Source organism: Cimex lectularius, unplaced genomic scaffold, assembly GCF_000648675.2.
Source record: "Cimex lectularius strain Harlan isolate CLEC.00 unplaced genomic scaffold, Clec_2.1 scaffold78, whole genome shotgun sequence".
Classification (NCBI taxonomy): Eukaryota; Metazoa; Arthropoda; class Insecta; order Hemiptera; family Cimicidae; genus Cimex; species Cimex lectularius.
The window spans coordinates 687,851-708,962 of NW_019392658.1; the positions used below are offsets into that span (position 1 = coordinate 687,851).

General features: G+C 35.9%; 2 protein-coding genes across 2 annotated transcripts in view; one reads left to right on the forward strand and one right to left on the reverse strand.

Moving 5' to 3' along the window:
* LOC106663359 (B-cell receptor CD22-like) overlaps window positions 1-21,112 on the reverse strand; it is a 569,781-nt gene that overhangs the window by 189,420 nt on the left and 359,249 nt on the right. The window lies entirely within an intron of this gene.
* LOC106663361 lies at window positions 2,450-20,784 on the forward strand. The gene is made up of 3 exons (XM_014388166.2): window positions 2,450-2,568; window positions 16,677-16,727; window positions 19,101-20,784. The coding sequence occupies exons 2-3, from the start codon at window positions 16,706-16,708 to the stop codon at window positions 20,627-20,629; spliced, it is 1,551 nt and encodes a 516-aa protein (XP_014243652.1). The 5' UTR covers window positions 2,450-2,568; window positions 16,677-16,705; the 3' UTR covers window positions 20,630-20,784.

The window sequence follows — 21,112 nt, forward strand, 5'->3', positions numbered from 1 at the left end:
AAACGAGAATAACAATAATAAATATTGTAATAAAAGTAAATAAATAATATTTAATATAATAATAACAATAATAAACAATAGTAAATATTGTAATAAAAGTAAATAAATAATATTGAATAGCAAAATGCATATATTTTTCAGAGGTTTTTTTACTTTCCTTTTAAGGGTCAACTATCAAATTTTACCGTTTTCTGCCATTTTGAAATATAAGCTAGGTTTTCAGTTTCAGAGGCTTAAAAGTTGTCATTTTTCGGAAATTTTCTCAAAATACTGTAGGTACCAAGTAACCAGAAAAGTTCGTGGTTTAAAGGGTTTAATAAATGTCATAATAAAAATTAGTTTAAAAGTATTATATTTTTGGACATAATCTCAATCGGCATCTATAACCTTTTCCCATCGAGTTACTAGCCCAGTTTTTGGGTTCTGGGATTTAAAAAATAAATTCAGCTCATTTTCGTGGCGATTATCGAACTCCCGATTGCGCATATAGTCATACATTGCTAAGGAAAGAAGAAGGTTACATGAGGCCAGGTTGAGAGATTACGTAGGGTGCGGTAGGACAACTTTATTATCACCTTTTCCTCCTTGTTGTACGAGGTTTCGCGTTATTCTAGTGAAAGATTATACCTTTTCTATTCTATGCCAGAGCATGAAATACTCGTTGCAGTTGGCTTGAGGAAATTTTTGCGGTGGTTTGTCTAGCCACTGGAAGTTTGTAGTGTTCAATGCCGTACTCCACCAACCACAAAACATCCGTTTTGGTGGTGCATATTCGGTTTTCGCCTCAATGGAACATGGTCGTTTGTTGAATGGTAGAGGTACGACCTCCTATTACTGTACTAGATCTATTTTTGGCATGTAATAGTCCGGTAAACAAATCCTTCTACTTTGTGCCTTGAAAGCAATGAAAGGCAAATGTTTAGGCAATGAAGTTAGTTATAGCTGGCCATTTTATGGGGACCCGATTTCCTGACCTACCATGACTTCCCAGGTCGATCCAAGCTAGACCGAATGGTCTTGTCGCTTACGTTGTCGAACTCCTGACATGTTTGACACGAATCAACTTCGATAGCTCCTCTCGATTCGTCGTCATTCAAGACAATAGGTCTATCAGCCCGTGGCTCGTCTTCAATCCCCTTATTCCCGAAAGACACTTTTTGAACCACTTTTGGGCAGTGCACTCACTCATTGTTTCATCCCCGAACGCAGTAAACTTTTACGGGAGTATATTGCCACTTGGACAGACAGTTTTTACCCAACACCTCCTCCTGACATCTTCACCATCGGATCTGACAACCTGCTTTCTCCTACCACTTGTCGTCCGATCTAACGTAGCACGGCCCCATGTGGTTTGACGAGAGTTTGACCATCCTCATTTTTATAGAAATGATGAATGGTGGAGTGAGTGCGGTGTTCAATTCTTTTCAAAAGTGACAATTAATTAAGGCTTTTAGTTGAGATGAAAAACAGTTAATGGCACGAGCGAGATTCGAACCCACGATCTTTGGCTAGATACGCCGCTGCTCTACCACTTTACTAAAGCTCTCCGTCACCATTTCAATTGTCGTCGAGAATCAAAACCGATTACCCGACATTTGAAAAATGGCAAAAGGAGGGAAAACTCATAAGGTGGGGTTGAGAAAGGAAGTTGATGTTCGAGTGGATCGAGGTCACGATAGCTCAATTAACTGTCATGTATTAATTGGTCAAGCGGACCACGAAAGTAGTGAATTAATCTTTTAAAAAGATAGTTCCTACTCACAGTAAGTTGTTTTCAACGACCGGATTTCGAGCTTTTACCTCATCATCTGGTTGAAAGAGTTCTACAACCACGTCTCTAGACATGAATTTTAAAAGTGAAGTTCACTTTTTTTTCAGTTTTTAAAGACCTATCTGTTTTTTATTATTGAATAAAATGCAACGCTCTTTTGTACCGGACTAAAACTAATTATATCTTCACTTACACTTTTAATAATAATGCTGTTCCTTCTAAAAATGCTACTAAAAGCCTTAGTGTTATTTTGGTGTAGCTGTTCAAATTTTGTTCTCTTCAAAGAAAAAACAGAATACGAGTTTTTGGTATTTGAGTTTATACACAACAGTGTAATCAGATTCACTCGTTTTTAAATAGATAACGTATGTTCATTTTTAATGAAAAAAATTTTATGAAGCAGGATTACAGTTATCACTTATGCCATCCATGTTTTAACTTTAAATAAATAAAATAAAATAAAAAAGCGACTACAACATATGAAATTCGAAATGCGTCATCAATTCGGGGGAAACCTTTGTTGAAATGTTTCAATATATCAATACACCCTAAAAAATCTACACTGAATAAAACATTTATTCCCTAGAATCATCTAAGCACAAAATTAGCCAAATCCTACTTTTTATCTTGTAAAAACACAAATGAAAAAAGAGGGATTTTTTTAAATTCCGTATTTTATTATGTGCAGCCCTGATTCATAAACAAGCTTTGACGAATTTGCGGACTTGGCGTCTCATTCCCCTCTTGACTGTTCAGCCGAAGATACCTCTAAGCCCAACAATCTCAGTTGGTAAGAAGTAAGTATACATTCATTTTATTACATTTTATTCAATTAGATTTATTGATAATTTTATTGGTATTATTATCATAATTTTCTACGTTGTAATCACACGGGCTCAGGAATATGACTAGTCTGATCAAGTAAACCACTGAATTACCATTTTTAATTATTTTTCACTTATAATTTTCATTTGAATAAATTTCGTCTTTTTATTGCATTTATTGTCTTCGAAGAGTACAAAGAAAGGAAAAAGAAAAGAAAAATATAGACTTGTTAAGTGCGAAGAGCATCTTACATTTTTTTAATATCTCAAATTTCGATGTTAGCAATGAAGAAAATGGTAATCGGTGGAATAAAGAATTTTCGAATCTTTTTTTTACTCTTTGTAATGACGATTTAAACCACACAAACATGAATGATAAACATTTCTCTATAAACATCACATTTTTCTAATATGATTCATCATCTACAAACCCGAATATTCTCGAGAAAAAAATCAACATAATTTTTGGTTATGCTTTATTTTAACAAAACATTAAAATCTAGATTACTTGAAGAAGAAAACAAAGTTTTGCCAATATAAATACTTCTTAAGATGAGAAAAATTAAGTGGAATTTTATTGCGAGGAAATTAAGGTTATCAGAACTTTTCTACTTTTGATAAACTATCATGGATATCAATTGAACTTTCTCGTACTAGAGGTGTAATTAGTCGAATTAAAACAGGCCTAGGTATGTATGTAGTAGAGTGAAAGTTTCAATATCTCGTTGATAATCCGCTTAAAATTGTTTGTTGATATAGGCAAAATTCTCTTAGCAAGAACTAAGATCTGATAAGCGAGAGTAAATATTAAAAAATATAAACTATAGTTCAAGGGTAGCCAGAGTTTTTTATAAATTGAAAAAAAAACGAGTTTTATTAAAACTTAATTCCTATGATTATTCGGAGATCGCGAGATGCGGTCTGGTGTGACGTAGGTTTTAGAGAAACATTTTCTTTATCGTGCCAACGTTTCGATCTTTATTAAGATCATCTTCAGAGCCTGGTACTTAACGTTGTTTTAATTTTACAAATACATGTAGGATGTGAAAAAAATGAATTGATACAATGCTAGAAAATGTTACATTAAAAAAACTTCATACAATGCTAGAAAAATTTTTATTAAAAAAATGAATTTATATAATGATAGAAAATTTTTTAGATAAAAAAATTAATTTATATAATGATAGAAAATTTTCGATTTNTTTTAGATTTAAAAAAGAATAAATTTATTTATTTATGTATTATTTTTCATTTTAATTATTTTGACTACCCACAAGCATGAAGTTGTTGAAAGAGAGCAAAATGTGACATTTGTGGGTGACAATTTCTCAAAATTTGTTTGGTCTACTAATATTGAATTTTGGGTATTTTAGTTGGCTTATTAAACTAGTAATTAATAGTCAGAGGTTTTTAAAAAAAATAGCGATTCAATAATTTCTGACGCCAAGCAATAGTTGTGACAAAATTTTACATCTTCTTTTCTACAAAAAAAAAAGTTATTTCCTTAATCCAGGGGGTGTTTTTTTAAGAATTTAATAAATTAAGAATATTTTATTACTACTGTATAAAAATAAATAAAAAATCGTTTCATTGTATTGAGCGCTATTGGAGAAAATTGAAACTGGATAAATTACAACTTTTTGGAAATGGGATTTTCTAATCGAGCTGAAATATTTCTCGTTGTCGCCTAATTTACGCCGTAAAAATTAATTCTTCTTGCAAAAGGACGTTTTGTCGTTTTATAATGTCGTTTAGGACACAGAACAATCATAATTTGAATCATTTCTGAAGATGGGAATCTCATGGGACCAGTTTCACTCTGTCGATAAATATTTGTAGTTTAACACACCGAAAGAAATTCTTTTGCTTTATTTAAAAAGACGGTGAATTGGTAATTTTGGTAACAACACAAATTTGGTTAAAATTATGCACCTTTCTTTATGCATAAAAATTTTTTCTCCGTCCCTGGGCGATTTCTATATATTGTATTTCCTATCTGTGGCGGTATATTTTTGTTTTAAAAATTGAAATAACGGATTATTTAAAATCAATGTATAATTTTGAAGAAATATGTACCAAAAGTGAGAAATGTTCTGATCTTGCTAAAATATTTCCTTTGCAGCACAATTTACGCCATAAAACTAGTTATTCATGGTGTAAAGAGTGGATTCACAAAATTTTGTTTGAAAGTTATTTTTTTAGACAGAATATGCATATGAACAAAAGTGGGATGGCATTTTGTTAGGATTTTAAGAGTTTTTTTTTACTTTTTTTGTATGATTTATGGCAGTAGGAACTTTTTTAAATAATGTTTGGAATGTGGTGAATTATTCTAGTGTAACTTTACTTGAATAACCGTACCATACTCTATTGTAGACTATCGTATTTTTAAGTATCTGTATTATGTGTCAAAAACTACTTTCCCAAATAAACTAATTTATATCGACTCGTCGCAAAAGGAATCTGTTTTTTTTTTTTTTTTTTTTTTTTTTTTTTTTTAAACTTAAATTAGGTGGCAATATATAAGATTCGGGCTTGATCAGAAAATCGTTTCTTATTCCTAAAAGTTGTTCGGATTAGAAATTACATTTTCTCTTTTAATTGTAGCATGTGTATCATGCTACATTATTTGACGAAGGAAATGAAACTGGTTCCGAGAACCTCCGAGCTTTAAAAAAGCTTAAAAATAATTGTTTGAAAGTTGCGAATTAAGCGTTAGTTGCACAATTAGCCATCCTGCACCGATTTTTGATGAAAATCTTCAATTAAAATTTTTTCTCCTCATTCAGGGAATTATTTATCCACTCCCTATTGCAATAAGAATGGTTTTAATGGCGTAACAACGGGAAAAAATCGAGCTCGATCAGAAAAGCTCTTCCTATGAAAGTTTTATCACTTTCTTTTCTTCAAAACTGTTCAACATTTTGAAACGGTTGTTTTCACTTTGTAAATAACAACAACGATAGCGAACAACGTTTTTTGTTTATAGTTTCACTACCCAGGAGGGAAGAATTTCTTTTGTATAAAAAGGAAAAAATTGTAACTTCTGTCACAATTTTAGGCTGTTGCCAATTATTAAAGTTTCTTTAATTTTAATAACCCCCTCATACAAATTCGTTCTATATTAAGAGAAAGTTTACAATAAAAGACTGGTTGTAATTGACGAAATTGTTTTTGAAAATATTATACAGAAAAATGGTAACAATTTTTGGCCTATTTTTAAAGAACTAAAGCATTGCGAAAATTGCTGATAAACGAAACAATTTTAAAGATTAATCAGAAATCATCGATTACGTTGATAAAGAAATACGTATCAAAATTAAAGTCCATTCAGTGGTGTTTTTTCTCAAATTTCAGGGCACTTTTGTCCAAATCTTTTTATCATAAGGAAAAGATCTTTTTTTTATCATTTTGTTGAGTAATAGTAAGCAAACAACCGTAGCGAGTGGTTGATACGAGAAACTTTAAGAAACAAAGGAATAAATTCTTTGAATAAAAAATGTATAATATTTCGGCACTATTTTAGGTTTTTGACAAGTATTAAAGTTTCTTTAATTTTAAAAACCTCTAGGTACCAATTTATGCTATACGAAGAAGTAACTAATAAAAGATTGCTTGTAATTGATCAAAAAATTTTTGAGAAAATTCTCCCGCCCCCCTAAAAAGGCAAATTTTTAAGTCTCTGTTTAAACAATTAAACGTCATCGCAGAAATTGTTCAAAAATGGCACAATTTTAAAAGTTGACTCTTAAACATAAAGTACAGACGCTTTTGAAAGAGAAATGCGTATCAAAATTAAAATCCATCTATTAACATTGGTGATTTAATGACAATTAAAAACCACTTCCGAAAGAAGGTCGCTACTCCCAATAAGTAAGTCAGTATATTGCCGGTGTAGAACATAGGATTAGAAAAAGGAAGAATCAAGGGGGATTTTAAATGTATTTTATAAACGATTAATGATTTGAAGTCACTATATCAGTTGACAACCCGTTTCACGAAAATCCTTTTTAAAAAATCAATATTTGTTACGGCTGTGTTCATAAAATTCAGTCCATCATTTGGCCAGATATGGAATGAAATATGCTTTGAATGATAAAACCCAGAAAAAAAACATCTTTTGTTCAAATAGAATATTTTTCGGCCCTTATGTCAAAATTGTTTTCATATCAAAAAGTGATCAATTCTTTCTTACCTTATATGAAAAAAATAAAAATAAATGTCATTATAGAAATTTCTAAAAAATGGCACAGTTTTAAAGTTTGATCCTTAAACGTAAATTACAGACCCTTTTAAAAGAGAAAGAAAGATCACCATATCAGTTGACAACCCGATTCACGAAAATCATTTTTAAAAAATTCAATATTTGTTCCGGCTGAGTTCATAAAATTCGGTCGATCATTTGGCCAGATAAGGAATGAAATATGTTTCGAATGATAAAGCATAGAAAAAAAAACACCTTTTGTTGAAATAGAATATTTTTCGACCCTTATCTCAGAGTTATTTTCATATCCAAACATGATCTATTCTTTCTTATCTCTTATGAAAAAAAAAAAAATAAATGTCATTGTAGAAATTTCTAAAAAATAGCGCAATTTTAAAGTTTGATTTTTAAAAATAAAGTACAAACTCTGTTGAAAGAGAAATGCGTATCAATATTATAATGCATCTAGCAAAAGTAGTGTTTAAAATAAGAAAACAATTGAAAAACGACGTCCGAAAAATGGTCGCTACTCCCGATATGTAAGTCAGTATATCACCAGTGTAGAACATAGGATTACAAAAAACGGAGATTCCAGACGGATTTTAAATATATTTTATGAACGGTTAATGATTTGAAGTCACCATATCAGTTGACAACCCGTTCCACGAAAATCTTTAAAAAATAAAATCAATATTTGTTACGGCAGTATTCATAAAATCCGTTTTATCATTTAGCCAGATATGGAATGAAATATGTTTAGAATGATAAACCTCAGAAACAAAAACATCTTTGTTTCAAATAGAATATTTTTCGGCCCTTATCTCAGCGTTGCTTTCATATCAAAAAATAATCTATGCTTTCTTACGTTTTATGTAAAAAAGTTAATGTCATTGTAGAAATTGCTGACAAATGGCACAATTTTAAAGCTTGATCCTTAAACGTAAATTACAGACCCTTTTAAAAGAGAAAGAAAGATCACCATATCAGTTGACAACCCGATTCACGAAAATCATTTTTAAAAAATTCAATATTTGTTCCGGCTGAGTTCATAAAATTCGGTCGATCATTTGGCCAGATAAGGAATGAAATATGTTTCGAATGATAAAGCACAGAAAAAATAATCTTTTGTTCAAATAGAATATTTTCGGCTCTTATCTCAGAGTTGTTTTCATATCAAAAATGATCTATTCTTTCTTACCTCTTATGAAAAAAATAAAAATAAATATTGTAGAAATTTCTAAAAAATGGCACAATTTTAAAGTTTGATTTTTAAAAATAAAGTACAAACTCTGTTGAAAGAGAAATGCGTATCAATATTAAAATGCATCTAGCAAAAGTAGTGTTTAAAACAAGAAAAAAAATTAAAAAACGACGTCCGAAAGATGGTCGCAACTCCCGATATGTAAGTCAGTATATCACCAGTGTAGAACATAGGATTACAAAAAACGGAGATTTCAGACGGATTTTAAATATATTTTATGAACGATTAATGATTTGAAGTCACCATATCAGTTGACAACCAGTTTTACGAAATTTCTTTAAAAAAAAAAAAAAAAACAATAAAATCAATATTGGTTACGGCTGTGTTCATAAAATTCGATCCATCATTTAGCCAGATATGGAATGAAATATGTTTAGAATGATAAAGCCCTCCCCAAAAAAACATCTTTTTTTCAAATAGAATATTTTTCGACCCTTATCTCAGAGAAGTGTGCATATCAAAAAATGGTAGAATCTTTTTTACGTTTTATGAAAAAAAAATTAAATGTCATTGTACAAATTGCTGAAAAATGCACAATTTTAAAATTTCATCCTTAACATACAGTACAGACCATTTTAAAACAGAAATGCAAATCAAAATTAACATGCATCTAGCAAAAGTGGTGTTAAAAAAAAATTTAAAAAAAACCGCATCCGAAAGAAGGTCGCTACTCCCAATATGTAAAAAGTATATTACCTGTGTAGAACATAGGATTAGAAATGATCTCAGAGTAGTTTTCGTATCAAAAAATGGTAGATTGTTTCTTACGTTTTATGAAAAAATTTGTAAATTTTAGTTAGTATTTCGTTTTGTTTTTTAGAAAATAGAATAAACAAAAGGGGACATTAATAATATAATATCGGTATTTTTAGCTGAATAACGCATTGATCTGTCCGATTTATTAATTCGTGTTCATTAACCGTGAAAATAAACGTAATTACCGCCTGACCGATTTCAAAACCCTTAAAAGTTTTGCTTTAAAATAGGGGTTAAACGTTCGCAGGGGTAAAACAAACGGAGTCCTTTATGCCGGAGCGCATTAGGACTGAGCACACGTTAATTAAAACGGTAGGGCGCGGGTGGGATATTCGACCCATTGCGGTTTTCAAAAAAATTTTTAGCCTACGGAGGCCATTGTTTCGTTTTAGTTGTTTCGGTTTTGTTATATCTTGCTAGGCCAGATTCATTGTATCGCCGTGACTGGAACGGTAATAGCGTTTCTAACAACCGATTGAAAAAAAAATCCCTCGAATCTTTTCCCTTCATACATTTCAATGAAATCAAACAGAAATCGATACATTGCAGGTATTGAGAATAAAATAATTATTATATTCACCCAAGTATCCTATTCAAGTCAGAGATGTAAGATGTAAAAACCCCAAAAATCATAGAAAGGCCTTATGTTACAATATGGCACACGGATGGATGTGCACGATGAAAAGGGTTTGGGTCACAAAGCCGAATCATACACGCTGGTCCTGACTATCTTCCATGCTGAGATGCACTTCATGCACAGGAATTGATTAAAAAAATATGAAAGGTGCACAGACCAAACAGACAGGGAGCTATAAAGGCATTAATTGCGTATGGTTTTAACACACTTGTCTGGCAGAGGCTAAATTACCTAATGGCTCTAAGAAAACAACAATATTACCTTATCCTTTATGGTCTAATGTTGTCTTAGACAAAGACGAACTTTAACAATTTTGTTAAAAGGTTAGTGGGAAATCCCGTGAGTTGAGTGATAGAGAGTTTAGTTTGGCGCCAAATAAATCAGTGTTGTCAATCACAGGATGAAACTTTGAAGGAAAAACAGTACACCCGACTCACGGGATTAGCTAAGCGTTGGCAAATGTGCTAATTTTGATGTTGCCTGAGTCAACGGTAGGCAAAAAAGGGTTAAAAGAAATATAATTTTTTTTAAACATCATCCCTAACGCTCTTTAGCAAAAGGAGTGCTGCTCCCAGCCTTCAATCTGGGGCAACTTGTCCAAGAAAAAGTTAAAGTGGGTTCTCGGACCTGAAGGTATAGAAGGAAATGAGCAGACTGACTACCTAGCCAGAAAAGTGGCAACCCTTTCGCTTATGGGACCAGAACCTCAACAAGGTGCACAGGAGCGTGTGATTAAATTGAAACTGGAAAAATAGTTTGAGATGGAAACACTTGACAAAAGCAATAAGCATAAGAGATTTATAAATTTCTCAAAAAGAAAGGTGAAAGAATTCCTGTTTCTTCTCTCTCTTAGCAGGCAGGATTGGGGTAAAATACAGGCCTCTATACGGGCCATTGCCTTTTTAACTGTCACCTAAAGGAGTTAGTTCGCCTAAAGGCGAAGCTAAGACAGAAACGTGCCGACTCTGTCAGGAGGAACCAGAGACATCGGCATATATCCTTTTGAATGTGAAGCATTAGCTTGGTTATAGAATTACAGAACCGTCACAGAGGCACCGACGAAAGTTCTTAGACTTAGAAGTGCCTTTCCAAGATATGGTTATAACTTATAGGGAGTCCACAATTGATCTATGCAGGTCTCAGTGTAGGAAAAAATAGTTATCCAACCCTCAAACCTAAAAAAAATTGTCATGCCTTTCTCTGCAGTTCGTGAAACTTTGTAAGTTTATTTAAATTATTCTTTTTATGTAAGGTCTTGGTTGAAATGAAAAAGTTAGTGTCACGAGCGGGATTCGAACCCACGACCTTCGGCGCAATACACCGCTGCTCTAACCACTATAGCTATCATGACTTCGATCCACTAGGACACCAACTCCCCATCCCTCCACGCTTTCGAATTTCTCTCCTTTTTGCTATTTTTCAAATTTTCGGTGGATTCGAATCACACTCGTGACATTAACTTTTTCATTTCAACCAAGTCCTTACATAAAAAGAATAATCAATTGAAAGAAGTAATTTGGTCAATTAGTCCACTAAACATAATGGATTTATTTAATTGTTGAACCACCAGCTGCAGAAAATCGGTTTGGACAAGGTAGACAGACTCAAGCGCTTTTGCATTTACTCTGTTCGAAGCCGAAACTGCACAGCATTTCATCCATCCAAGTATGCTACCTGCCACGAAGTCGGAATGTTTAAGTACACCGCCGTTTTCAATATCTCCCGCGTGAGGAACCGAATTTTGACCTTTGAAAGCAGAAACGATAAAAAGTCGTCGCTGAAAAATAAACCGAACGGTTTTGAATATCGTTTTGAAGCTTTCGCTACACGCTAAATGGTCCCGCAACACATCAATTTTAGCGACGTTGATGTCCATCAACGCGGAGATATCTTCAGAATCTTGTAATAGCAGATGGGTATTTTTGCTATTCACTCGTTATGTCTGTTGGTTCGGAGATAACAGCGGTACAGCATTCACTGAGCGCGCCGTGACAGTTTCGCGACGCTCCCAAAAGATTCTCGCTCGCTCAGTATCGAGCACTGGGTTACCCGGGCGTGACCCAAAGCCTCCGTTTTCCAATAATACGCAAAATTTATTTTTTCGTCAGGCTTTTCCGCAGGGGGCTGCTTTATTTGCTCTATGGTTTTTTCCATGCTTACTTCAAGATTTTACATAGGAATCGTGTCAAACTTATTCTTATTATTAGATAAATCGATGGCTATACACTATACACTGAAAAACACGAATCACCACCCTACCATGTCGGAGTCATGAGTTACACGAAATGGAAAAGAGCCGGAGTTGGCCGTTTTTGGCCAATGAACCTAAACCCTCGAGCGCGCAACTCAAAGGGAAAGTCATATCAGTGAGCTGACCTTATGAGCCAAAAAAATGACACAGTACTAACATCTCTAAAACTTTAGTTTTAGTCACTAGTTCAGTTGTTTAAGTACTTACTAAGGCAAGAAGGTAGAGACCATTTTCTTACGGTACAACTTTCTGTACTAGTACTAATATATTTCGATGCAATTTTAGAGCACGCATTTCACGTCAAAACAATTAAGAGGGGTAAAGGTGGCATTTGAATGCTCCACCTGTCCTTAAGCTCTTTTTGAATTTCCTTGTCAGCTGTTTTAAAGATCAAGATATAATCGGCCTATTTTAACGTGTGACCTATCTCTATTGGTTTCAATGTGTTTTAGTTGTTTTTGACAATCAGGGTAATTTTTCTAGGAGATGTTTTATCGTTTTACTTTGCCGACTTTGCTTAAGGGAATAACCGTCTTCTAGTGGACCTGCAGATACGGTGAGAAAAACAGAACCTCATCCCAACTGGGTCTGTGAAGTCAATATAGTTGACCTTACCTTTTGTTTTCATTTTTCTAAGAAAAATCAAACAAAATGATTTCACCATGACAAATTTTTGTAAAATGTTACATTCCATCTTAATATAACGGCCTTATTGTTTGGATTATCGGCATAAATAAACCTCGAAACCACTAACGATAAGAAAACTATTTTGCAAAAAAAACGAAAAAATGTGCATCAGATAACAGCTGTCATAAACATTCATATCTCTAGATGAATAATTTATTTTTTTGAAAAATAAAGCCGGTTTGAGAACCTAACTTGATAAATCACCAGTTCGATTATTAGAAAGGCTGAATCAGTATAAACATAGATCGAAAAGAAGTTAAAATAAATATTTTTTTGTTTCAAACAAGGAAAATACGAGTAAAAAAATGTATATATAAAATGTGGGAAGTATATTCATTATATATTTTTCAGGCATGTTTTGTTTTAAACCGCAGCCATTTGAGAGTTTCGATCTGTTCCTGGCTTCCTAATTTTGTATGAAAACTAAGTCAATATCCTACTGCTAGCCTCTCATTTGTATGTCGGAATTGACACTAGACAATTATGTGNTATCTATTTATATTATCTAAAATTTTCTTACTAAGAAGAGGAAAACAGCCTCGAACCCTAAACCTAAACCTATGTTTAATTATACAATAAATAAATAACGGTAATAAAACGCTAATAATAACAACAATATTTAGGACTTAGTAATTAGAATAAATAGGGACTTTTTCATTTAAGCGTATTTGAGGCAAAGTCTTTTAGTGCTGCAAATGATTTGATATCACAGACCAGTTTTTGGAGATTAGGCGGCCATTCTGCTGAGGTGATTGCATCTGCATTGAATTTGGTACAGCTGAAGAGTTTATGTTCGGCGTCTTCTTCTGTGCTGCAAACGGAGTATAAAGGGCTTTCTCTTTTCTTATATTTATGAAGATAGCTTGTGAAGTTTCCATGTCCTGATAACATTTGGGTGGTCCAGCAGTCGGGGTGTAGCCATTTTGTTTTTTGTCTCCTTTCAACGCTGGGGAAAAATTTGGATGTCAGCCGACCTTTTTTGCTGTTTGTCCATCTTTCTTGCCATGATGCCCTTGTCATTTTTCCCAAGTACTCTTTTGCCTCCTTTCCAGTTGTTCTTCGGAACCAGTCTATTTCTCCTAGGCTTGCTCCTATATCTATTGCCTCATTTTTCTTTTTTTGGTGGATGACCACCCTTTCTTTAACGACAAGGTCTATTGGCAGTGCGCTGGCTATTACTTGTAGGGCGTGCATTGAATCGTCCTGTACCCTTTTGTGGTTCTTATAAGAGCTATTCGTTGGCTTTGCTCTATTATAGCTTTGCTTTTGCTCGGTAGTCGTTTGGCCCATCCGGCTACACCATAACTTGCTATTGGGAGGAAGACACGTTTATAGATTGTGGAGAGCGCTTTTGTGCTAAGTCCATATTCCACTTTCGCTATTCCGCTCTCACTGAAGGATTGTAGTGAGGTTGGGGACCCGTTGCAAAACGACCTACGGTTCAGGTAGTGAAGGATTGGATGGGAAATTTGGGAAATATTAAAAGAAAATTTAAGAGCAAAATGAGAGGTGCTCACGGATTGAGGTTTTATAAAAAGAAGAGAGGTGAACCGAGAAGCGGTTTTTCATTCACAATAGATTCGCACTGGGAGACTGAGAAATCAGAACTGCTAGAAAAAGGACGAAGGGAGAGGTTTAGGAGAGGACTCAAAGGGTCAAGGTGCAGGGCCTCTATTTTGGTCTGGCCAAAACATATATAGCCAACATGATATTCTCAATTATTAAACGACCTACCAATCGAGATTACTATACCATTAATTGTATATGTAGTATATTACCACATGAATTATATATGCACCTACTGCTAGGTTAGTAGATTGCTTTATAAATTAAGTAATAAGTTAAATAATGAAATGAATATCTATAATATGATATATATAAATAATATTTCAAAAATCCAAAGACTTACAAATAGATAAAATAATTATGGATGATAAGTATTGTTCAAAGCTGTTTTGATGAAAAAGAAAACCTCTTATGTTTGGGTTATTAGAAATAAAAAGACGGACAAAGCCATTTACTTACGCGTCGATCATGGAGAGAAAGGTCGTTCGATGTGTCCCACGTAATAGAATGGTGCCATTCCTTGGCTCCGTACAGAGAGCGCGTAGGAGTGCCGCCCGATATGAGAATCTTTTGATCACGGCATTGAGGATCCTCTTTTCCGATTTTTGGAAGAAATAGGATTATTTTATTGTTTATAGTACTGACAGATTTGTGTCCCTAGCATCTGTTCGGAGCGAATGAATTTATCAGCGTGAATGTGTAGTGTGAGAGGTTTGATGGCGGAATGTTAATTACCAATCGACCCTCAATTAGACTTGTCATATAATAGGTATAAAAGGTGATGGAGGGATCTCGAGCACTACACCACCCATAGGTAAGAACGGATGATAAAGATCAGCCAAAGTGTAATTGAGAATGTGATTGGATTTGTGGGTGCAAAAGCTGGCATTGCCGGTGGAATGCGAGAAGTGATCGTCTTAACTCTTTATACGCGTGTACATGCTTGAACAGAATGTAGATGTAATATTTCAGGGTATGGTATACTGCGCCCTTTAAGAGCTATTGTATCCCCTGTGCTCTGCCTAAAGCACATCGGTGAGTCCTATTTCATCAAGAAACTTGATTAATAGGCCCGGTTTCAGTGGTTGAAGCTCTTCTATGGTCACATTGTACATCCCAAAACACTTCCTCCTGCGGGCTAGTGTAGCTCCGCAGTTTGTTAGTAAGTGTGTTGGTGTCTCTTCTGCTTCTTTGCAGAATCTACATGTGCCATCTTGGATTATTCCAATTTTCTTTAGATGTCCATTTAATCTACAGTGTCCTGTCAGGAATCCTGTTAGGATTCGCAGTCTATTCCTGCTTCCTTTGACACATTCTGTGATTTCTTTCTTGCCAAAGTTGGTTAGAAGATTCTTGGATTGTCTATGTCCAATAAGTGAATTCCAAAGTTCGCTCATTTTCTTTTTGTCCTTCTGTCTGAGATATTCGTTAATAGTGTGTATTCCTATTCCACAGAAGGGTTCGGGTCCTATTAGCGGTGTGGCAGCCCCTTTTCTTGCAAGGGTGTCCGCTTTCTCGTTGCCTTCTACTCCCATGTGTCCTGGGACCCAGCAGAGGCTGACTTTATTCTGCGAACCTAATATGTTTAGTTTGGTTTTGCAGTTCAACACCATCCTTGAACTAATGGTATTTGAGCTTAGTGCTTTGATGGCTGCTTGGCTATCTGACATGATAGCTATATTCTTGTTTTTGTATCCTTTATTTAGATTGAATTGGATACATCTTTCAATTGCATGAATTTCAGCTTGGAAGATACTGGTGTGCTTTCCCATGGGTTCTGAGGTGATGGAGGGATCTCCAGCACTACACCACCCATAGATAAGAACGGATGATAAAGACCAGTCAAAGTGATTGGATTTGTGGGTGCAAAAGCTGGCATTGCCGGTGGAGTGCGAGAAGTGATCGTCTTAACTCTTTGTACGCGTGTACATGCTTGAACAGAATAGAGCTTATATAAATCAATAATCAGTATTCAGTAATACATTGACGCTTTTTGAGTGCTAATTGACATCGTTTCTTTTGTCGGTTTATTACATTTTCGAGGAAAAGCGTTGAAAAGTTTACCAATTCCTGAAAGGACGGGGGCCAGTTTGACTAGGTTTTTCAATTTTCGATTTTGAACGAATACAAAAAAATGTGATTGAACGTTATGGTTTAGGTTTTTAGTTGAGATGAAAAAAGTTAATGGCACGAGAGGGATTCGAACCCACGACCTTCGGCTAGATACGCCGCTGCTCTACCACCTGAGCTATCGTGACCTCGATCCACTCGGACATCAACTCCCCATTTCAACCCCACCTTATGAGTTTTCCCTCCTTTTGCCATTTTTCATTCACGATAGCTCAGGTGGTAGAGCAGCGGCGTATCTAGCCGAAGGTCGTGGGTTCGAATCCCTCTCGTGCCATTAAACTTTTTTTCATCTCAACTAAAAACCTTATTTAATTGTCATGTATTAATTGGTCAAGCGGACCACGAAAGTAGTGAATTAAGTTATGGTTTAGAATTTGCAAATTATTCGAGAGAAAAAGTATTGAGGTTTTGTTTTGATATAAATTTCGATGATGTTTTTTGTTAATTTCTTCTTAGTGATTTCACTAAGTTATAAGACTTATTTTTCTTTGTAAAACAACGGATTAAATGTTGGTCTGTATTAAATAATTTATAAATATCTGCCGCATTGTCATGACAATATCATATCCGTAAACATTAATTGTTTCAGATTTCATCTAGCAGTTGAAAACATCGACGATGTCAGATAACACTGGAGGAGGTGAGATTGAAAAATGGCCAAATAATTTATAATAAAACTGCTGACTTACATTTGCCGTATAATTAATGCTGAAAAGTTTGCAAAGTGGTTTGATACTTCGTCGCGTCACACGTAATTACCGCGTCACCCAGAGGGATATCAAGCCGGGAAGAATGCTAATCTTACTCTCATTTTTTTTTGTGTTTTATGTGTATTTGAGTTATTTTATTCAAAATTATGGCCTGGAGGTACAGTGAGGCTAGCCGCAGGATAAAGGAAGCAGAGAGTTGGTTACCGTCCTAATTTGTCTGATCATAACATGGCTGGAGAAAGGGAAAAGTAATTAAGACGATTAACATGCGAGAAAGACAGGAAAAGAAAATCAAAGATAGACAGGACTGGTGATGCCCGAAGGTTGCCGAGCGTAAAACTAAAAAGTCATTCCATCTATCATATTTGTACTTTAGCGGAAGTACATTAAGAGGCAAAAAAAGTTGTTGCTAAAAAGTAAACCTAATAAGCCGATTGCTAGGCAGAGAATCGGTCAATTAATTAAGGAATTAGCAAGAAAATGTAATATTGATGAAAATAAAATCTCTCCACATGTGATTAGACATTCTTTTGCTACCCATCTGCTGGGTAGTAATATTTGCAATCTTTATAATTTGTATTTTTCGTTGTTTACTGTTTTTGTGAAGTTTTGAATGTAGTGTTGTGGGATATTTTGGTATACTTCTAACAACGCCAATCTTAATTCCTACAAAATCTCTGGGATCACTGAGTGATATTTTACCCTCTTTTACAACTCGTCCCAAAGGTGTGCGATAGGGTTTAAGTCGGGACAACATGTTGGACACTTTAAACATTGAATTGAGGCCCGTTCCAAGTAGTCACCGACGATCCTAGCTGTGCCGGACCTTGCATTGTAAACCGTCGCCAATTAGTAGCTTATAAACAACAACTTCTTCCGATAACATATATTCAACGTTTCGTGCAGTTGTTAAAGAACCCTCGATGTAGATCAAGTTTGTGCGACCTTCAATAGAAATGCCTGCCTAAACCATGACACCGCCCTCTCTCAGCAATCAAAACCATTACTCATCAAATAATAAGATTTTATTCCAACCAATTGATGTAATTTCTCGCGGAACTTAATTGAGCTGGTCTGTGCCTTGTCAGAAGTTCTGGACCATTGGCAGGCCTTCTCGGACGTAATCCATCTTCTGAAAGTCTTCGCCTTACAGTGGGTAAACTGACGTTAAAATTTTTAATTTGTTCAAATAGTTGATTGATCTCACCAACGCTACATTGTTCATTACGGAGTACATTCGATACAATAAAACGATCATCTCTCTGAGATGTGACACGATGGCGACCTGATCCATGCCTTGTTGAGTAACCTCCAGTATCTTTGTAGCGATGGAAGACCCTTGGGACAGTTGGTTTTTTCTTATTAAATCCATTATATTTAGTGGTCCATTAACCAACTTACTTCTTTCAATACTTCATCTTTTTATGTAAGGTTTTCAAAAGGATGTAGGTTTAGATGGGGGGTTGGGGTCCGGGTGGATCGAAGTCACGATAGCTCAAGTGGTTAGAACAGCGGCGTATTTAGCCGAAGGTCGTGGGTTCGGATCCTGCTTGTGACTCTAACTTTTTCATTTCAACCAAAACCTTAAATAAAAAGATTATTTTTTTTGGCTTTGTTTTGGAACATTCAGCAAGAGTACGGACCTATGAAGTATCAAATTCCATTTTTTGCATGACTAGAAATTCATAAAGCAATAAATAAATAACAAGTAACAAGAGCAATAAAGATTGATCGACACAATAAATACTAAGAATAAAAAATTTCAAGCAGACCCAATTTAAACTGCCCTTGAAGAGTCTACGTAAATTTTTTGGCCATCGATGATTTTTTTGGATGATCGAGTTGGGGTATTTGATGACAAACTTGCCGGACGATACAACCGCTGCGCTAGCTCTGCAGGTAGTGCGATGGGAACGAAAATGATGGTGGCATGGTATGAGGCACTGCAATCAAAAGTTTAATTGAACTAGTCGAGTTGTAATCATTCCCATAACCCCATATTTCACATATTCAAGCTCTACATTCCAGATATTAAATTTTTGACATATGGTTGACCTTTAGACAAATACAAATTTATGTTTTATCACATATTTGCAATGTGTCTATGATTTCATATATAAATGTGTCTATGCCATTGGTTTCAGGCCGGTTTTCAATAATCAACTATCTTTACAGATATATTTTTTCTTCGTAGCGACGCAGAATTTTTGCCTTTTCGCACGAATAGTTTTTAACACGATTTGTACAAATTAAGCGTATTTTAAATTTATATTAGATATTAATTTGCTATTATTTTTTTAAAGATCTGACGATGCGGAATGATCAAGGACACCTACAGGAGGAGCAAGGGCCGTCGGAATCAGGTTCTGCCGGTAAATCTCAGGGGATCCTCGGATCGGAGCCGGTCAGACAAATGTGGAAGCACGTTCAATTGGGGACGACCTCGGGCGACGGGAAGACAAAGAACGGCGCTCAGCTTTTGACCTTAGCCCACGGCACGTCCGTCCACTCCCCTCAAAACATCGGCTCCAACAATCAGCCGATCAATTTGAGAGCGGATAAAAGAATATGCCCCGACACTGATTGTCACGTTTCGGACCATTTGAAACACGTGAAGTACGTGCAAAAAGCAGACCATTCGGGTGCGGATGCGACGATGAACTCGGACGCTGGAAGCAGACCCGGGCAGACGCCGAACCGCGGGATGTTGAGCCAAGCCGGCCACGTGCAACACGCGGCCATACACAGATTCGTCCAAGAAAAGCTGAACACCATGAGTCTAGACACGATCAACTCTTATCTGCGCCGACACCGCGTGCAACACACTCGTCGGCAGAAATCTGCCCTCCTGGCGGAACTGCTCGCCGATGAGAGCGAAGATCCGAGCGGTCACGCATCGGCTTCTCAGACTCCTACGGGAAGAGGACAGCGAATAAATCCAAACCAACAAGTGCCCTATTCTCACGTCAAAACCAGCAAGTTCGAAAACGGTTTGATCTACGACCCGAAGGTCGACAGCGATATCGAAGGAGAATCGTGGACAAGAAACATACTATCGCCGATCACTGGAAAAATGAACATCCTCTCCTACAGTTGGAATGTAATAAAATCCGAAGACGGTACGGACGAATACATCATGGAATCAGCGACAAGGGTCCGTCCGAAAGCCGGGCCAGAATCAAACAATGTGCACTTTCCTCGGCCGAACGTCAATTCGGGCAATAATCCAGTCGAAGTCGACAGAACGCAAACTCTAGACGAAAAGGCCAACATTGTGAATGTAGCACCGTCGACCAGCTACAACGCCCCTGTAGATAACGTCGATAACAATAAAGCCCGGACCGGAGCAGCAGCGCTCGCCCAGTCTTTCAAACAGCATCTACACAGGGCTACCGACCAAAACCATCTATACCAGACTGTTTTCGTGGACTTGACTCAAGACGAAGAGGAAAATCAGCGGCAGCCGAGGCAGGAAACGGCGAGAGTCCTCAACCCGCAACGCGGTGGTTCTGTGGTCCAAGGTCCGAATTCACGGCCCATACTCACCATAAGACAGGGGCCGGTCGCAAGCGGATATCAAACCCAAATGGATTATCCTCCGCCTCCTCCGGGTTACTGGCAGTCCGCACCGCCCCAGTTGGTACCACCTCCGCCTTTCGCCCCTCCGCACATGTTCAATTTCTCCGTAGCTCCACCGGGGCCGCCGGGCATCTTTCCTCCGCAGTTAGCACCGCCTCCTTTGGGAGGGTTGCCTCCTTTCTATCCCGCTCAGCACGTCCCGAACTTCCCACCGGATCCTTCTCAGCAGATGCAAGGTTTCGGGGCTCCTTGAATAAACATATTTACATCCAATGATTTGATATTGGTCTAATAAGTTAAAACAAACGTGTGCTAAAAATTAATTTTATATCCTGACACTTTTTTTTTTTCAAAATGTAAAAGTTAATTTAAATTGTAAGAAATATTTCCAACTTCTAGAAACTTTCATGTAGAATTATTTAATTTAAAAAATTAATTTTGTATACTCTTTTATACATTGCTTAATATTACTATATTATTTGATACTACTTGATATTATATTTTCCTTAATATGTGTTTATGGATATTGATTGATTCATAAAACCTCAACTCCGGACATCTATGTACATCATATATATACGTGCAAAATTGCAAAATTGAGCTTATGAATCACCTGCATCGGGTTTTGGAAATATCCCTGCTCAGGGGGCTATCTATTTTTGCTTTTTTTCTCCTGGTTCCACGCTGTTTTTTATAATTTTAATTATTAAATAAATTCGTTCCTATCTTCCTCCCA